This window comes from Chionomys nivalis, chromosome 13 (assembly GCF_950005125.1).
Source record: "Chionomys nivalis chromosome 13, mChiNiv1.1, whole genome shotgun sequence".
NCBI classification, from domain to species: Eukaryota; Metazoa; Chordata; class Mammalia; order Rodentia; family Cricetidae; genus Chionomys; species Chionomys nivalis.
Window position 1 is genome coordinate 42,779,621 of NC_080098.1, and position 19,772 is coordinate 42,799,392.

General features: G+C 43.8%; 4 protein-coding genes across 4 annotated transcripts in view; 2 read left to right on the plus strand and 2 right to left on the minus strand.

Moving 5' to 3' along the window:
* The window catches only part of LOC130885664 (uncharacterized), a 122,400-nt gene extending 105,462 nt beyond the window's left edge, over positions 1–16,938 (minus strand). Inside the window, exon 1 of the mRNA XM_057787363.1 lies at positions 16,653–16,938. Within this exon, the coding sequence (XP_057643346.1) occupies positions 16,653–16,938 (286 nt within the window). The remainder of the gene's footprint in view (positions 1–16,652) is intronic.
* Positions 575–967, minus strand: LOC130885692 (histone H2A type 1-E). The gene has a single exon (XM_057787390.1). The coding sequence runs from the start codon at positions 965–967 to the stop codon at positions 575–577; it is 393 nt and encodes a 130-aa protein (XP_057643373.1).
* Positions 1,230–11,351, plus strand: LOC130885695 (histone H2B type 1-C/E/F/G/I). The gene is made up of 2 exons (XM_057787393.1): positions 1,230–1,680; positions 10,195–11,351. Exon 1 carries the CDS (start codon positions 1,286–1,288, stop codon positions 1,664–1,666), a length of 381 nt encoding a protein of 126 aa, XP_057643376.1. The 5' UTR covers positions 1,230–1,285; the 3' UTR covers positions 1,667–1,680; positions 10,195–11,351.
* Positions 14,227–14,853, plus strand: H1-6 (H1.6 linker histone, cluster member). The gene has a single exon (XM_057787377.1). It carries the CDS (start codon positions 14,227–14,229, stop codon positions 14,851–14,853), a length of 627 nt encoding a protein of 208 aa, XP_057643360.1.
* Positions 16,939–19,772: the final 2,834 nt, after the last annotated feature.

The following is a 19,772-nucleotide window of genomic DNA, read 5'->3' on the forward strand; positions in this document are numbered from 1 at the left end:
GAATTTGAATTGTGGGAACTTAATGGTCTCACCCTCAGTGCTTTAGTGGAGTGCTACGAGCTTTTTATTATGTGACACATACTGTTCTGAAGAAAAAGTTGGTGAGACCAAGAGCCCTGGAGTTGGGTGTTTCCCTAAGGTTCCAGATAACCTCCATTTACGTTGTTTTGTGGAGGCCAGAGGCCCCACGTCTCATTGGCTGTTTGTAAACTGAGAAATAGAATTAAATAGTATCCATTGCAGCTCATTGAATGCTAAAGGCTGTGGGTTAATAGTTAAGTTAAAATGGACAACCTTCAGACAATTTCCACTGACTGGATACCATTCTCCATAACCTGGCCAGAACTAGTAGTTTTGGGAAGTTACGTTTGGCTTTCTAGATTTCTTTATTTACCTAGTTACATTCCAGGAGGCTCTGATTTGGCCAATAGTTTCAAACTGTAACTAACTAGAGCTCGCCAAAACCCCCGAGTTCATAATTATTGCAGTTTGTTCAACTCTTTCTTTGAAACCGTGGGGGCTCTGAAAAGAGCCTTTGGGTCTGAAGTTTTTGAAAGTTTTGATCGTTGTCAAATTACTTTCCCTTGGCCTTGTGATGGCTCTCGGTCTTCTTGGGCAGCAGCACCGCCTGGATGTTGGGCAGGACGCCGCCCTGCGCGATCGTCACGCGGCCCAGCAGCTTGTTGAGCTCCTCGTCGTTGCGGATGGCCAGCTGCAGGTGGCGCGGGATGATGCGCGTCTTCTTGTTGTCGCGGGCCGCGTTGCCAGCCAGCTCCAGGATCTCGGCCGTCAGGTACTCCAGCACGGCCGCCAGGTACACCGGGGCGCCGGCGCCCACCCGCTCCGCGTAGTTGCCCTTGCGGAGGAGGCGGTGCACGCGGCCCACGGGGAACTGCAGGCCGGCCCGGGAGGAGCGGGTCTTGGCCTTGGCGCGAGCCTTGCCGCCCTGCTTGCCGCGTCCAGACATGTTAGATGTATAAGGAAGTCAGCGACACAACACAAAGTATTAAGCTCTGTAAAACACAGCTGCTTTTATATTTTGTTCCTGGGTAGTAAAAGTACTCATTTGATTGGTTACAAGAGCCCTCAGCGATATAGCCAATAGAAAATCTGGATCTCAAAACCTCATTTGCATAATACCACCCACGATCCCTCTTGTGTTGTTTCTTCCAATTAGCTAAGACTTCTTTGAAATCCTTCATTAGCATATGCGCCCTATAAGTAGGAGATGTCTACTTCCTACCCACATTGAGCTTCCTGTGTTTGGAGATCTGAAGATCTGAAAATGCCAGAGCCAGCGAAGTCCGCCCCCGCCCCGAAGAAGGGCTCCAAGAAGGCCGTGACCAAGGCGCAGAAGAAGGACGGCAAGAAGCGCAAGCGCAGCCGCAAGGAGAGCTACTCGGTGTACGTGTACAAGGTGCTGAAGCAGGTTCACCCCGACACCGGCATCTCTTCCAAGGCCATGGGCATCATGAACTCGTTCGTCAACGACATCTTCGAGCGCATCGCGGGCGAGGCGTCGCGCCTGGCGCATTACAACAAGCGCTCGACCATAACGTCCCGGGAGATCCAGACGGCCGTGCGCCTGCTGCTGCCCGGGGAGCTGGCCAAGCACGCCGTGTCCGAGGGCACCAAGGCCGTCACCAAGTACACCAGCTCCAAGTGAAGTGACCGTGCCAAGTAAGCCTCTATTGCAAATTCAAAAGGCTCTTTTCAGAGCCACCCATCTTCTCAAAAACAGAGTTGTGGCAAAGCACTTCTTAGCGGAATTTTTAAGAATTATGTAAAGTTATTGGCACTTTAAACCCTCTTTATAGTGGTCAGGGCCACGTAAAACATTAACATGTTACTTTTTAGTTAGAATTGTTTGTGTTTTGAAATATTTAATAGGAAATTTAACTTCCAGAGCCTGTGAACGTCATTTCCGGTTGAGCGGAGTTAGTTCACCGGAAGGAACGAAGTCGTAGAGCAAGGACGACAGATAATGGAGTCAGCAAATAGACCTTGTAATATTTTGGCCACTGGCGTTTTGTCTTTAAAACACTTAACTCCAGGTGGTTTATTTTGGGGAGAAGTGCTTAAAGTTTGCTTTCGTTTTGAAAGTTCTAAACAGGAGCAGCTTGTTAAGAGAAAACAGCCTTTTCATATTTGTAGATTTAACATACAGCAGACTGCAGCTTTACTTAACTCCTGAGATGTTAGATCAGTTTCGGATAAATTTTTAGGGCATACTATGTAGTTTGCCATTATCAAACGGACCTCCGACACTGACAATCGCCGCCCCCAGATTCTGGTGAGAAATGAAACAATTTGTTCAAAAGCAGATGTAGACATTTATCACGTGTTAGAACCCTTGGCCCAATTATTTTCATAGGTCCAGCGGGGTGAAAGGGCAGAGAGGAGTGAGGGGAAGTAGTCAGTGAGTGGGGGTGAACTGTAATTTTTAAATGAAATAAAAATTTATACAAGTGACAGGGATTCAACATGTCAGCTTAAAAACCGAATTCACAGGCAAATAATTACATTAAGAATTTAGATAAAAAGACCTTAGATGAATATTAAATAGAATGAATTAGTGCCTCATCATTGGATACTATTTAATTTTAACTTAGAAGTTACAAAATATAAGACACTGAAATGTTTGCCCCTGAGGAGCCTAGCCCCCAGCAGGCTCTCAGCAGGTCAGAGAAACAGGAGAGAAGCTGCTGGCAGACACAAAGAGGCATACAGGAGACTTTTGCTCAGGACCAAAGCTTAAATCTTCATTTTCTTTTCCTCTCTGATGGATATTCTTTATCTGTTCTTTTCTCTGTTCCGTTCTTTCACCCTGATGTTTCCCTTCTTCCCAGTTTCATTTCTCTTTCCTAGCATCTGCTTTATTTCTGCCCTGATGTTTTTCCTTCAATATCTTTCCTTCTGTTTATTATTATTATTATTATTATTATTCCTTTTATACCACCTAGGACAAAGACTTCAATGAAAGGAAAGATTCCCGCACAATCATTAAGTTATGTTTTTCAAAAACCAATTTTTACATAGGAAGAAATCATATTAAGATCAGAAGTTACTTGTTTTCCTTAGAAGCTCACAAGTAGTTAAACATTTTTCCTTGTGTTAATTTTCCCACCGTAACATCTTCACCCCAAAGCAATGATTCTTTATTATTGATTTAAAAAGTTTTAAGGAAGTTAAGTATATTTTAGCCAGTTCCTTTCGTACTGGCAGGCAGCTGTGTGGCCCTCAGTACAGGAGATATCTATTTTCTACTCTAGAGAAGCTTTAAATGAATCATCAGCTAACAATCTAGCTTTCTTTACGCCCAGCAGAGTTATTTAGTTTTCTTTCACAACTTTGCTTTTAAGATGCATACCGGGGCTGGGATTAGTTCTGTTAAGTTACAGGACCGAGGAATTCGGTTCTAACCTTGGGTGTAGGGACTAATTGCTTTCTTTTGTCATCAGCCTGTTTTTTCACAGGCAGCATTCATGATCTATAATGTATGAAAATTCCTTAAGGGGAAGGTGACTTCTAGCCTATTTTTGTCTTTTTTGGGTCTCTTAGTGGGGCAATTGGCACAATAACCTAAACCATTTCCCTAATCATCTTTACTGTCTTAACCACTTGTAACTTTCAGGCAAACTCAGAAAGTCCAATTAAATCATAGATCTAACTATTATTACTCTTATAAAAGCCATCTTCAATATGATCTGCAAGTAAATTGCCCAGAGAGGAGTGGGGTTTTCCCAGGAAGCAATCACACTGTATTCGACTTGGTGGGATCCCTTTGTAGAGCAATCCCACCTTGCCAAATACAGCAGGAACAAGGGGGAGCAGGAAGGAAGCACAGCAGAAACCAGGGGTGCTCTGGAAACAATCCTCCCAGGGGGTCTGCCTCTCCAGCTGCTCCCAGAGAAGCTTTGTTACCCCCTGAGCTGTCTCCCATAAGCTGTTCCTGACTGCAGCCCCTCTGACACCGCCACGGGCAGCTTGTTCTGTGTTAACTCTCCTAGTGTTAACCCAGGTTATAATGAGCTTTGCTTAACAAATTAGAAAACCCTGTCCTTTCAACTTAGGATGGCAGGAGGCATGAAAAGACAATGAAGATATACTGCGAGCCCAGGTTTGGGATTGGGGCTTGTTAGTGTATATATAAGGAGCCAGGATTGCTTGCTTCAGTCAAGGACTGTCTTTTATACCCAGTTCCCTAGCTATAGAGGAAAACAGATAAGGAAACAAGATAATAGTTAAGTTTACTCTGTGTTTTAAGAAAGTTGGTAGTCTTAAGTAATATAGTAGTAATTCAGTTTAGTAAGACTCTAACAGGAGACTGTCCCAGTTTTCTTTTTTATGTAGCTGGGATTTATACTCATATTTTAATGCAAAGATCAGTTCTTTACCAATATTAAATTCAAGTTCATACTAAATTTGGCAAAATGAGTTTTATTTTGGGAGTGTTTTCCTTTGTTTCTTAGTGACAACCAATTTCCCTCTACACTATAAAGAAGGTTAGGATACTAAAATAATGAGCTGTATTTGAGTTCCCAGGGACTGTCTGGGAACTGACATAATTGATTCTTTAAAAATTATTTTGAAGAGTGTACTGAGGGAATAATACAGTCAATAAAGTGCTTTTTATGCGATATGAAAACCAAAGTTCAGTTTTCAGGACTCAATATAAAAAATGCTGGGGGGGGTGGTTTGTGCCTGTAGTCAACGCACAAGGAATGTGTGCTAATAATTAACTGACTGTCCTCGAGGTACTGACAAAAGTCACCACACACAGACAATAATCACCCACTCAGAAAGACGGGCTGAGGACTGAAGAAAGCATCACTGAAGAACACTGAGCTGAGAACTGGTTCACACCACCAAAACTGCTGCAAAGCATTGTTCCCTGTTGAAAAGGGGAAGCCTCTGGGGTTGAAGTTTAATTCCTAGGCAGTTTGTCACATGCTCATGGGGAGACTTTAAGGCAAGCCGTGCACTATTTCCGTGCCTCAGCTTCTTCACCTGTACCTTGAGGGTAATGGTAATAGCACCTACCTTCTAGAAGGAACACAGCTAATTCTGTAGGATGCAAAGTGTCTTCTTCCAGGTAGTGGGAAAATTGTCACTAAGTGGCAATAGAGAAGATCCCCAAAGACTGTTTTTTTTTTTTTTTTTTTTTTTTTTTTTACGTAAAAAGCATCTTAGCTGTCCTTCAGCTAAGATGAACTTCAGTTTAAGATAGGTAAAAATGAAAGTTGTCAGAGAAAGGTTAAAGAAGGTTTTCCCTTTAAAAATTACATCTCTATTTTGTGTGCTTGTGGTGTGTGGGGAAGCTCACACTTGATGCTGCACAAGTACAGGTCAGGACAACTTGAGGGAGTCCACTTTCTTCTTCTGCCTTGTGGATCCCAGGGATGGGACTCAGGTCATCAGACTGGGTGGCAAGCACCTTTACTTTCTGAGCCGTCTTGCCAGGTCAAGGTTAAAGATCTTTAATCCACATGCATGCTGTTTGCGCTTGTCTGAGATGGTTTATACATTTTATTCTTATATTAGAAGGATGTACGTGAAACAGCTTTATGTCAATCTGGGTAATAGTCTGTCCATGATTAAGAGAGATGGGATTTTACAAATTATAGAGTTCAGATAAAAATGCTAGGTTGAGAGAAAATGTACCCCTTCCCCCAATCGTAATCTGTTTAGGAACACTTAAGGAGATTTAAAACAGTTATCCTCCAAGGAGTTTAGTTTAAGCACTTTTTTAGACACTCCCAGTAATTACAAGTTTATGGCATTGAGCATTCCTTTATCTGAACCCTCATCCTGTGCACCTTGGGTGAGGAAGCCTACAGGCAAGTGAGCCAAGTACATAGCTGCTCTCGGCCTTTTCAAGACACGATACACTCACTAAATTACTTAGATTCTAAATCAGCTTGCTGTGCCTTTAAGTATTGTAGTTGATTATAAATAAGGAAAAGGGAAGGAAGTTTTCTTACAACCCCCTGGTTCTGAGTAGACAGAAGCAGTTGAGCTGATAGTTGGCTCACTGTAAGTGGCTACCCTTCCAGAGGACCTGGGTTCAATTTCCAGCACCCACACGGCAGTTTACAAGTGAGTGCAATCCCAATTCCAGAGGATTCAATGTTCTTTCCTAGGTTCCATGGGCACCAGGCATGCAAGTGATATGCAGATAGATATACATGTTGTACACTCCTAAAAGAAAATAAGTGCTGGTTTTGGCTCTCCCAAAGATTTCTGTAGAGCAACATCTCAATGTGCATTTGGTAGACTGTTGGTGGTCACTCCCCAGTGTCGGGTCGCCCTGCTGCTGGGTCTGAAGTAATGAAGACCGGACAATAACAGACCTATCCAGAGGAGGCAACTCTGTGCATTCTTGACATGCAGTCCTGGCCTTCCTCGGCAGTATCCCCTTCTCCGACATGCTTAACAGCTTGTTGGAATTTAGAATCTCCATGGAAACAACACTGAGTGTGTCTGCAAGACTTTGTCTGGAGAGATTTTAACCCTTTATCTCTGTCATCTCATGAGCTGGGGTTACAGACTAAATGAGAAGGAGAAAGCCATCTTCTGGACCCTGGATGCAGGGTGACCAGCTACATTCCTGCCACCTTGCCTTCCCGCTGTGATGGGCTGTGGGCCACAGCAAAGCATCCTTCAGTTGCTTGTAGGCCTTTGTCACAGCAGCAAAGCAGTAATTCACCGACCTTTATTCTTGCTTTTCTTTTTCTTTCTCCTCTCTCTTTTCTTCTGCATAATTTCCCTCACATGCTCTCTACTGTTATTGGCTCAGCTTAGAAAAGCTGATTATTTTAATTTTCAAGAAATGTCCAATTCTATTATTAGACTTCCTTAAACAATGGAGGTGATGGACACTGGACTCTAGCTTTTACTCACGCCTTTGGACTTTAATATAGTGAAATGAATATAAAATTCTAATCATATGTGATATATATTGTAAAATTGCTTGGGAATTTTACAGAGATGATTCAGGTTCCAAGATGTTGGAGAGACAACAAACAAAAGCCCCCAAATACTGCCAGCTCCAAGTGTGGATCAAAAATGTCCTTTTTATAGGTATAGTGCTGAGGGTTCTGGACTCTAAGAATCAGAGGTTACTCTTTTGGCCCAGTCAATCTACACATAAAGAGGAGCTTTAATCAGGTAAATAGGAAGGGAAGGAGCAATGGGTCTCCATCAGTCTGGTGTGTGAACTGGCATGGTGGGTGTCTTTCTTTTAGGACCCTCCATAGACCCCTGAGACATATGCAGTTTGAAGGGCTGGTTCTTTCGAGTCTCTTGTGCGCCTCTCTGCCATACTGTGTGTTACAAGCACATTCCCAGCCCTTGCTGTTTTCTTGTCTTCCCCCACTGCTGGAACTTTTGAATTTTCCCTATTTCTTACTGTGCGGCAAGCTCTTCCCCGCTCTGCGGGCATCTGTGTGGCCACTTCTGCTGGGGAGGCATCTGAACCACCTCTTTCCAACAGTTCTATACAACATTATACAGTTTGGGTTCACCATTACTTCTCTGTAACCTCGAAGACACTATCCCCTGGTTTAGTTATCACAGTATTCCCAGGGCAGATTGCTCAGCCTGCCACCCAGTAGGCACACACACATGACAATTGATCCAGTTTTCAATAAATTAAAAAATGCACTCTACATTGCAAATGCTTCTCTACATGTGTGTGGATGTAAGTGAACAAAACCAGAAAATTCCTTCCTTTAGCTATCAGGGACTCTTATTTTGAGTGAGATGGGGAACATAATATGGATGAAAAAGAGCTAATCTGTGGGACCTCGAGCATCCTAGAGAAGTAAGCAAAGGCAGGCTAGGAGATGAGACCTGTGGACAGAGAACTGTGTCATCAAAAGCCAGCGAGAATGCTGGCCATGGGGGACTGCTCTCTGGAACTCTTCAGGAAGCCAGCTAAGGTTCAGAAACTTGAAGGTGCTTGACATTTGTAATCACTGACTAGACCATGGTGTTGTAGGAGCGGCAGGCTGCGTTCCCACCTGGCTCCCGCACGGCTAGCTTTATACCCGAAATAACAACACACAAATTGTATTCTTTTAAATACTGCCTGGCCCATTATCTGTAGCCCCTCTCCCAGTAAAGTTTGCCCTTGGGTTTAGGGACATCATTTAGGGATTTCCCCTTCTTCCCCTGCCCTGCTGGATCACTAAGGAGCTGTCTGTCTCCAGAGACTGTCTCATGGACAAAGTGCTTGCCCTCATGGGACTTCCACCTCAGCTGGGAAGACAGCGTGTAAACAATGGGTACTCTAATTCTAGGTGTACACAATGTCAGAATGGCCTAAGTTCTGGGGAAAGCAAAGGAGTAGAGCAGAGAAAGGAGGATGATGCATGGCAGCAAATATAAAAACTAGGAACTCTGATGCAATGCTTGCTATAATTAGTAGTTGAATGTAGCACAGTGCTTACCGTGTGCCAGGCACTGTTCTAAGAGTTTTACTTGACTCAATCAATCCTTAGACAATACTATGGAAGCTGGGGGAAATGCGGGAGGGATTAAACCAGTAAAGAAAACAAATGTAGACTGATGAAGTCTGTCTTGTGCTCTTCTGGGTGCTTGTCTTTACATCCACTGTTGTTTGTGCTGCCCCGAGAGCTGGTGTGATTAAAGAAGTAGCTGTGAAGATACGTGTGAACACTTGAAAAGACAGCAGTGGTTCTTTCCAGCACAGTCCTTAAGGATGCCACCTTTCTTGTTGTTTTTATTTGTGTGTGTATATGTCTGTCATGTGTGTGTATGTACATGTTTGTGCAAAGATGTGCAAGCCTATGCATGCATACTGAAAGAAGAAAGGTTTGCCTGTTCTCTTCTAGTACTCCCTGCTTATTCCTTTGAGGCAGGGTCTCTCCTTATTGAATCTGGGTCTTGGGCCTTCTTGGCCAGGCTAGAAGCCAGCAAATTCTACTTCTGTCCCTGCCCCTACTTAGAGCCAGGGTTGGAGGCTTTTGTGGAAATGCCCAGCTTGCAATGTAGGTGCTGAGATCCAAACTCTTATCCTCATTGCAAAGCAAGCACTCTTAACCATTGAGCCAATTTTCCAGCCCCCAAGTTCAATTCCTCTTCAACTGCATTTACAAAAGTTTACATACACTTTATTAAAACAAAGGTGCTGGAAGAAATACAATGAGCTCTTGGGCCTTCAGAGGTCACACCCTGAGTAGGAAAGACAGTCGAAATGCGTGCCTCCCACTTGTTAAAGAGAGTGAATCCCCTTACCTCTGCTTCCCTTTATTGTAACCGGGTTCTTTTGTTTCTGGCCGCCCAGGCCCAAACAATCACACAGAAACTACATTGATTACAACTTCATGGCCAATAGCTTAGGCATATTTCTGGCTAACTCATATCTTAAATTAACCCATTTCTATCAATCTGTGTATCACCACAAGGCTGTGGCCTACTGGTGAAGTTCCACTGTGTCCTTCTCCTTTGGCAGCTACATGGCATCTCCCTGACTCTGCCTACTCTCTCTGTATTTCCTGCCTGGCTTTACTCTGCCCTGTCATAGACCAAAGCAGCTTTATTCATTAACCAATCAGAGCAATACATATACAGAAGGGCATCCGGCATCACTCAGTGCCTCCCTCATGTGGGAATAACAAACACTACTTTTTCCTGCTTCCCTCATGCAAGGACCTTTGCAGTCCTGCACAGGCAACTCCACAGGCTCAAGCTCAAGCCAGTGTTCCCTCGTTGTACCATACCTGCACCTGGGCAGTGCCACCACTTTCCTTAAGAACAACACTCACTCCTTTTCCACCTGATCGATCCCTATCCTTTAAGGTTTCCATAAAATGGAACTCCCAGGATACTAATCCCATAATTCCTTTATTGAAACCAGGCTCAGGTAGTAAAGGTTTACTGTATAGGCCCAGCATCTATCAGCTCCTGGGGATACCAGTGTCTGTTGCTGAGTTCCATCTTCTATAATCAGGAGGGGAGCAGCTGTAGTTTGGTATAGTGTGGCTGTGATGACTAAATGCATTGAATGGTATTCATAGGCTCCTCAGAACACTGCTGGTCTCTCAGAAAACAACGACAACAACAACAAAACCCCCAATGTATGCTAATCCCCATTGTCGTTTTCACTCCAGGAAGAGCAGCAGGTATCTGCAGAAGAGTGAGTTCACTTTTCTCTTTCTCTCTCTACAGGAGGAGTAGACCCGAAGTCTCTTCCTCCGCTCATCAGTGCTGGATGTTGTTTCATCTGACAAACGAGACAAGGGAAATGGAGGGCAATGGGCGATACCAGCAGACTAATGGCCGTATTGAATTTCACAACTCGAGGAACAAGTGATAAACATCTGGCTAAAGATTCCATAGAAAATGCTCACCGTAGACGTTTGTGATAGGAAAAACACACATGCATAGAAAATGAAAATACTCCCAGCTAAAAAAAGCTTTTAAGTGTTGGTGATATGTGAATATATACTGTACATATAATAAAAAATATCATGTAAAGCAAATATGCATCCTACGTATGTAATTTTAATTAACTAAATATGATTAGAAATTACTATATGTGGAGGTATAATGTTTTATTTACAAATGAATCACTACTTTTGTAACTAGTTTTGTATTTTTGGGTTAATCTGCATCTCTATTTTTTGGAATATAGATCATGCAAATTGTAAATCTTCATTTATAAATCTTTTATTTATAAACCTTTTTCTTCTTAAGAGGGAAAACTTAGGTCAACCACCTGAAAGACACAGGCTAAGGGTGTGGCTAGAGGGCATGCCTGTCATGTGCGAGGCCCCATGCTCCATCCCCTGCAGTAGTGTGTGAGAAGAAAAAGAAAGAAGAGAAAAATGAAGGCAGGCATGATGGTGGTCAGCTGTACCCCCATGGCTGCCTGAGGAGGCTGAAACAAGAAGACTGGGAATAGAAGGGCGGCTTGGGCTACATAGTACTACACTGTGAAACACAAATGACCTGGACACGTCTGGGCATATGTGATTTTTTTTTAAATGGTTATTTTCACTTGCCTTGGGCAAACTATGAATCCAAGTGTTTTTTCTGAATTTTCAATTATAGAATCTAAGAATTCATTATATTTGTCACTTCCGTGTTACTTTTAAAGCAATAGACTAATATGCTCTGCCAATCTGTAAAGGTCTACTTGATGACTGTATAGCATTGACAGTTAATGGTCCAGAAAGTTGGTCTGTGAAAAAGGGTCAGAGAGACCAAAGTGATGTCAAATTTATAGTTGCTCAGAGAGACGAACCTGTTTTCACAGGGAAGGGCACAGTGCACTGGCAAGGTGGAAATTAGTCTCATGGCTCTCAACTGGTAGTTTTGTTTTATTTTGTTTTAGTTTTTTTTCCCCCACAGGAAACATACTAGAATAAAATATATGAATTTAGGTACTGTATTAAGATACCCTTGTTTTCTGGAGTGTGTGTGTGAGGGTGGGGGAAGAGGAAACTTTTTATCTCTTGCATTCAGAAATTTGATGCCTTGTCCTCAAGTGTTGGTTCAGAAATATTTCAGAAGTAGCCTTTCCCCACACTGTCCCTCTAGACATTGCCTTTGAAATTCTAAGGTTCCTGCTAGCGTCCCAATATTATACACTCAGCACTTATCAGTAATGGTAATGATGTTTATGCCAAACATATAAAGCCTAGATACATACTACAATAACATAATAATTAATTTTCATGAACTTCTGATGGCTCCTGGAGTAGAGAACACACTTTTCACACAAGCATTTAGAGACTTTCACAAATAGCCCTAATGGGTTTGCTTTGGGTCGAGGACCTGGGCTCTGGTGATAAAAGATAGAAAGACAGGAAATTCAGAGGATATGGGTAGGGAACAGCCTTAGTTAGAGTTTCTATTGTTGTGAAGAGACACCACAACCATAGCAACTCTTATAAAGTAATACATTTAATTGTGGTGGCTTACATTTTCAGAGGTTTAGTCCATTATCATCATCTTGGGACTTGGTGGCATGCAGGCAGACATGGTGTTGGAAAAAGAGCTGAGATTCCTACAGCTTGACCTACAAACAACAGGAAGTGGTCTGAGACACCGGGAGTGGCTTAAACATATATGAGACCTCAAAGCCCGCCTCCACAATGACATCTTTCCTCCAATAAGGCCACTCGACTCCAGCAAAGCCACACCTCCTAATAGTGCCACTCCCTTTGGAGGCCATTTTCTTTCAAACCATCACAGGAACCTTCACCTCAACCTCAAGGTCTAATTTATGCTTTTCACTATTTGGGAGTCAAATTTTAATACAACCATCTCAAACAGGAGGAGCACAACTCACAAACTGCTAAGGACAGGACATATGTGACCTCTGAGGATAGCTGTCAGAGCTCACCTCTCATCCCTAAGCCTGAACAGTGCATCTCATAAGCATCCCTATCAGCTCATACACAAAGGAAATTCTTGAAGAGAAACGAGTAACCACCTCATACAATTTTACTTAATTTTTGAACTGCTTTATTATATTTCAAAGATGTTTGAGCAATGTAAATTCAAAACCACAAAATACACATGTACACACTTTCATACAACACACACACACGCACACACATTCCCCTGCAGTCCTGGACTCTGAACCTAGGATCTACCCCCTGCTAGATAGATGCCTTATTACTAAGACATATTCCCACTGTTTCCAATGTGGTTTTATTTTGAGACAGGGTCTCATGAAGTTGACCAGGCTTTGTGTGAACTTATTCTACAGCCATGCTTGCTTTGAACTTAGACCCTCATTCCCTAGCCTCTCAAGTAGCAGGGGTTACAGTTCTGCATACTAGGCCTAGCCACAATTACTGTTAAAACACAAGCATACCCCCTTTTCCTGAGACAGACACCCACCCACCCTCAATTTTTCCTTAACAGACATCAACTTTTTCCCATACTGTCCTGTTCTGAAATTCTTTTCTGTGGCATCAATTAAGACTCCTGCTTCCCAAGAGTAGATATCTCCAGAAAGGACTCATAACAGCTGGCCACACTGGGTTACAAGTTCTGCTTCAGCTGACAATCCCACAACACCCTATTTTAGCATCCTCCAGAGTGGATTGGCTTTTACACCTTCCACCTCAATGAGCATCATGTTCTCTCTTTCTCCTCTTCTCTTGACATGCTTTCATCTTCTAACCATGGTGGCCTCAGTCTCATGGCGACCCTCCCTCTGCCTCAGCTGTCTTAGTTCTGGGCATTTTGCCACAAGGCCCAGCTGAAGGCACTCGTATCTCCAGACATGCCCCTTGGATAAGCTCTGAGAAGAACACTTCTCCAACACACCTGCAGTCGCATCTACCAGCCCAGCCACTTTAAGAGACTGTAAACTGTCATTCCAGATTTATATTTTATAGATAATTAAGGGACAGGCACTGTGCCTATTCAACTGGGGTAGATGAGACAGAGAGAGTAGGCCCCTGGTGGTGTTTAATTCGCGAAAGGAGAGGCAAATTCGGTTGAAAAACACCCTTGACGTTGGTTGATTTGGCTACAGAGATGCCATCGGTGAGACGCATATAAGGGCCTTTGAGCAGTTCCTTCTATGATTCAGGGGACGCAGCGCCTCTCACATGCTCTGTGGAGCGTTTGTTAGGGTCTACTCCCTTCGAGAAGGCCTCACTCTGGAGTTTTGGGATAATTCTAGGAACACCGTCTGATTCTACAGTGAGATGGCTGAGATGTCTGTGTTACTTCTGTCACACATATAAATAATTTCGATAAGAATTCGGGCCTGAATTATTGCTTTTAATCGCCAGTTAGGAACCACATATATAGACGATCCCTCCGAAGACATTGGATATATTTTCTACCGAAAATTACTTTTGAATTTTCAAAGAAAAGAGAAAGTTTTCTTCTTCTTCATGAATTTGATTGAAAATCAAGGGCTTTTCCCACTAGTTCTGGCCTGCAGGAACATTTATCAGTAAAAGGTAAGAAGTCAGGTGGAATCCAAGTCCCTATGGGTCACCTGGTGTCGCAACCTGTGCGATTCTGCAGTGAGCACACATGGAAGTTTCTACTTTTGGGGTGAAAAGAAACACAAACGCCCCTCCACCGGGGGCGGGGGAGGTGTCTGGGAATGCACCAATCACAGCGCGCCCTGCTCTATATAAGCCCCCCCCGCCCGACCCCCCCCCTGCGCTGTTGGTGGTCTTTTTACTTTTTCTTACTGGGTTATTTCTTGACTAATTCTTGGCTATGTCGGAAACGGCTCCTGCAGCCTCAAGTAGCCTTGTCCCAATTCCTGTCGAGAAACCTCCATCTAAGAGGCGAAGGAAGAAGCCTGGCCTGGCCACTGCTCGCAAACCCCGGGGTTTCTCGGTTTCCAAGTTGATTTCCGAGGCCCTTTCGACGTCCCAGGAACGGACCGGAATGTCCCTTGCTGCCCTGAAGAAAGCCCTGGCTGCGGCTGGCTATGACGTGGAGAAGAACAACAGCCGGATCAAGCTGGCCCTCAAGAGACTTGTGAATAAGGGGGTCCTGGTGCAGACCAAGGGCACCGGCGCCTCTGGCTCCTTCAAGCTCAGCAAGAAGGCTGCTCCTGAGCAGGTCAAGGGTAAGGTCAAGAAATCTGCTTCTGCCAAGGCGAAGAAGCTGGGCTTGTCCAGGGTCTCGAGATCCCCCAAGAGCAATAAGACCAAGGGTGTCAAGAAGCCGAAGGCCACGCCCACGAAAGCATCCGCCGGTGGACCCAAGACCAAAGGCACCAAGGGTGTGCAGCCGCGGAAAAGCCCCGCCAAAGAGAGGGCGGCCAACCCCAACGGTGGCAAGCCGAAGATGGGCCTGCAGAAGACCGACCTGAGGAAGGCAGCAGCGAAGAAGTGAGCTTCAAAGTCAGTTTTAGAAAACCCAAAGGCTCTTTTAAGAGCCACTTCCATAATTTTTAAAATGGCAAAAACACTAAACAAAAGTTAATGAAGCCGGGCGGTGGTGGCTCATTCCTTTAATCCCAGCACTCGGGAGGCAGGCAGATTCTCTGAGTTCAAGGCCAACCTGGTCTACAGAGCCAGTTCCAGGACAGGCACTAAAGCCACAAGGAACCCAGTCTCAAAAAACATAACCAAAAAGTTAACGAGGTGGACAGTCGCTTTACGTGGATCTGTCTTCTAGACCCTAGAGTTAAAAAGTTTGGAGGGCCCTAGGTGTACCTATTTACAAATTTGGTGGTGTATTAATGCTTTCTCATTATCATAAAGGTCACCATAGGCGTATTTCATTCTAGAAATGCCACCATATCAAGGAAGAAAGTAGAGATGAGTTCAGTAATAGATACCACTTTGACCAAATATTGTATCAATTTACACTTTAAAAACACCCTTAATCAGTGTCCAGGCTGTCAAACCACCACTATGAACCCAGATGATTAGGAGTCAAGCTAGAGATTATACGTGTTTTCTTGAGTTTAATTTTTAGGATTTTGTGGGTGATGAATGGAAAAATGCAGTGAGCAGTATCAAGAATATTGGAAGTTTTTGCAGTTTATCAATAAAGATCAAATTTGTCCCATTTTATAAAATGGTTTAATACTATTGGCCTAACAAGTTACAGTTGAAATCTTTTTTTTTTTTTTTTTTTTTTTTTTGATTTTTGAGACAGGGTTTCTCCGTAGTTTTTTGGTTCCTGTCCTGGAACTAGCTCTTGTAGACCAGGCTGGCCTCGAGCTCACAGAGATCCACCTGCCTCTGCCTCCCGAGTGCTGGGATTAAAGGGGTGAGCCACCACCGCCCGGTTTACAGTTGAAATCTTTTGTATATTTTATGAAAATAACATGTAGGCTTCATGAGATTGGCAAGAGCAGTATTAAAAATTAAGAGCCCTATTCTTTTAGGGAAATGTTAGGGTTTGAATTTAATGCTCAACATAACAAAAACAGTACTGGGGCAGTCAGGTGTGAAATTCTTGTGATTTAGCAGTTTTATGCATTGAGTGCCACAAATAGTAAATTTATATTCATCTATTTTAGGCCTTGGTTTCAGGAATGACAAAAGACCATAGCTAGAGAGATTGCTTAGTCAAATACACATGCTGGTCTTCAAGACCAGACTTTGGATATCAGAACACAACCCGTAAGTCCAGCTTCACGGAAATGCGACGCCCTCTCCTGGCAACTGTACAAACGCGCTACATACACGAACTTAAAACGCAACAATGCAGTTCGTGTATAAAATGGTCGTCCCCAGTAAAGAATCTGTAGTTAGGCCTTATTGTATACAATGAACAGCTAAACATATAATACCTTCAATACCTTCTGTGTAGAACCAGCCCTTGCCCTTAGAAAAGCGTTATCCAGCCCTGAAACAAGTCAGACACAATTCCCGACAATACAGGTTACGATGTCATTCTAATTCCAAGTCTGCTAAATTAACGTATTCAGTACTAAATCGTATAAACAAGCCTGCACAGGCTTTCTGGTTTCACCTTTAAAAACATCACCTACCCTTGACAAACTATGACGGGAAGGATGGCTTAACAAGGTGACCTGCATCGTCGGTCTAGTCTTTGTTTAAAAGATCGTAATGCGTGCAATAGCTCTTTGTTGAGTTTGTGGGTGGCCCTGAAAAGGGCCTTTTGCGACAGTGGAGAAAATGCAGCAACCGCTTAACCTCCGAAGCCGTAGAGGGTGCGGCCCTGGCGCTTGAGCGCGTAGACCACGTCCATGGCGGTGACGGTCTTGCGCTTGGCGTGCTCCGTGTAGGTGACCGCGTCGCGGATCACGTTCTCCAGGAACACCTTCAGCACCCCGCGGGTCTCCTCGTAGATGAGGCCGGAGATGCGCTTGACTCCTCCGCGCCGGGCCAGGCGGCGGATGGCGGGCTTGGTGATGCCCTGGATGTTGTCGCGCAGGACCTTGCGGTGGCGCTTGGCGCCACCTTTGCCAAGGCCTTTACCTCCCTTACCACGACCAGACATGGTAGCAGAAACGGAATAAAGTAAACAGCGCCCAAGCTTTCCTATAAATAGAGCCCTGGCGGACCTGATTGAAAACCACAGGCGTTAGGCGGGGTTTCTCGAATCAAGCCCTCTAAAGGGGGTGGAGCAAACAGGATGAGCCATTACAATCTGAAGGTTTTGATTGGCCAGAAAACCCCAGCTCTTTTCCGCGCTGTGTCCTGCCGTACAGGTTTCAATCTCGCGGAAAATATCCAATTTTGTTTTTCATCATTTTTGCGCGAAATGAAAGCCTTGTAGGGGCTATTACGCAAAGCAGATACCCCCATTTCATGTTTGTTTTTATTTTACTATTAAATTAGTCGATGGTTGCTTCGTGCGGATGCCCGTAAAATATCCAAAACGGTGAATTAAATATGCCAACAACACCCCTTACTGGTGTAGTTTAAGCCTGTTCCTGACGACTCTGAAGACAAAAACATGGAAAAAGCTTCTCAAATTGAACCTCCTAATTCTAGACTTAATATTCCCCATCTCAAGTCAGACAGACACCTAGTGACTTCGCTCCCTACCCCTTTTTAAAATAAAGACTGTACAAAAGAATAAACTTACGGAATCGGTTGCCCTTTACCTGCTGTGTCTTTCCGATGTGTCTTGGTTCCATTTTTGTTTCCCTTCCAACCTTTATTAACGACAGCATGGCTTTCTCAGATCTGACAAAAACGTGTTTTCTAGATCTGGGAATTCCAGTGCAGGGCTAATGGTTGATTAAGGTCATTACAAAGCCTGCAGGGACCTAGTGACCCGTGCGATAAGATTAGTGCTGTCAAAACACGGCTAATCTCATTTTTTCAAAAGATGGAAGAGCAGGCAACATTATGTCTTAATGTGAGTTTATTGTCGGTTTTGGACTTCCAAATATTTTTAACAATGAGGTAGGAGACATGGCTCAGAAATTAAGAGTATTTGATTTGATACTCGCCCAGAGGTCCCAGGTTTGGTTCACCACACCCACATGGTAGCTCACAACCTCCCAAAACTCCAGTTCCAGGAATCTGACACCCTTTTCTGATTTCCATGGGTGCCACGAGTACAGCCAAAATAATCAGAAAGAGGAAATAAAATAAAGTCTGAAATTAAATATCATGGTGATTACACTTCTAAAATAGATAAAACCTTCTGACCAAATCAAAGGTTTTTAATTCCTCTTTGTTATTCCTAAAATAATGTGGGGGAGTCCCCCGGGGGGCTCACGGAGCAGCAAGCTCCGGTGGGTCCCGCAGAGTTCCCAATGCCCGGCGGTTGTGAGCAGACCCATGGACACAGAAAGTAGCCATAAAAGCATTTATTAAAAGGGGAGGAAGGGGAAAAGGAGGGAGGGAGAGAGAGGGAGGGGAGAGAGAGAGAGAGAGAGAGAGAGAGAGAGAGAGAGAGAGAGAGAGAGAGAGAGAGAGAGAGAGAGAGAGAGAGAGGAAAAGAGAACCAGAGAGAGAGAGCGCGGCCACGCTGAAGAAAACAGGAGAGACAAGATGGCGCGGGCAGGTCAGAGGTCATGGGAGTGGGTGTGGCTTGTCCCTTAAAGGGAAAGGAAAGCACAACACTCTTTATTATTCACCCCCACTACAAACACCTTAAACCAGGAGCCCCAGCTAAGAATGAATTAAAAACACATTTTTAAAACATAGAAATATTTCTGATAAGTTCCTACAGCATATTTATTCCTTGCTGCAGAAGACATCAGAGGTCTGCTGCCAGGTAGCTCTGGCAATGCCTTCTGTAATTTGGCAAGAAATGGCAACAGCGTTCCACCACAGGCATTCTTGGCTTGGAGATAAGTATTGTAGTGGTTAGGAGCTGAATTAAAATTCCAGCACAGTCATTTTCTAGCTGTTAACCAGAAATTCCAAACAGCAAGCTGACTCATCTCTAGGCTCTTATTTTCATAGAATTAAAATAAAAGCTAATGTTGCCAAAAAACCCTTCCTCATAGAACTCTCTAGAGGAAGTAGCAGTGAGAACAGCCTGGCATCTAGTATTTATGTAAAGTTACATAAAATGTTAATTTTACAAAGCCTTGGGGGAGTGGGAGAATACTTGCTTGGCATGTGTGAGGCTTTGGGTTTGATTTTCAATACAGAAAAGGAATTATTTCTAGAAAACCTTTGTTCCCCAAAAGATGTTACTCACACTGCAAATTTGTATTCAGTAAAATGGGGAGAGGAGCAGAGAAGCTTTTCCTCAAAACACCGTTTTTTCTCTTACTCTACAGTTAATAAGAAACAGCAGGCCTTGAGCCATCAGCATGCATGGCCAGGTGATGTCCAGTAATATCTAAATGGATGCATATGCCAAAGCACCCATGATTTCTAAAAACTGGCTGCCTGAGTCCTGAAACATTGCATCAATGTTCTGTATGGGAAAGAGCTGGGATTAGTCATAAAAGCACAAACAAGCCATGCTCTAAAATGCTCAGGAAGCTTTGAAATTTCAGGTGTCTGTCCACGTACCTTTCGTGCTTAGAGCTGTTCCGAGTGGCCTAATAGTCTTCATTAAATTTAAAAAAAATAAAGGTATTGACTGAAAAGTAGCATTATGACAAAATTTGGCACTGTGCGTGCAACATTTCGCTTTGAAATGGGCCAGGGATTGTAGCACAAGCAGTGCTGAGAGACAGGAAAGAGCTACTTCCCTTTCTCCTCACAACACTTGAGAGGAAGTGGTACCAGGGTGGACCTCCCAGAAGGCACCTGTCACTGTTGAAGGCCACGTAGGAGACCACTGGGCTTCTTGTTTGCCTTCTGTTCACTATACCAGTCTTTCCAGTATCTAGTACATAATTCTGTGTCCTATAATTT

Excerpts from the sequence above, each read along its gene's own strand:
- LOC130885692 (XM_057787390.1), bottom strand. The coding sequence starts at position 967 with ATGTCTGGACGCGGCAAGCAGGGCGGCAAGGCTCGCGCCAAGGCCAAG.
- LOC130885695 (XM_057787393.1), top strand. The coding sequence starts at position 1,286 with ATGCCAGAGCCAGCGAAGTCCGCCCCCGCCCCGAAGAAGGGCTCCAAG.
- H1-6 (XM_057787377.1), top strand. The coding sequence starts at position 14,227 with ATGTCGGAAACGGCTCCTGCAGCCTCAAGTAGCCTTGTCCCAATTCCT.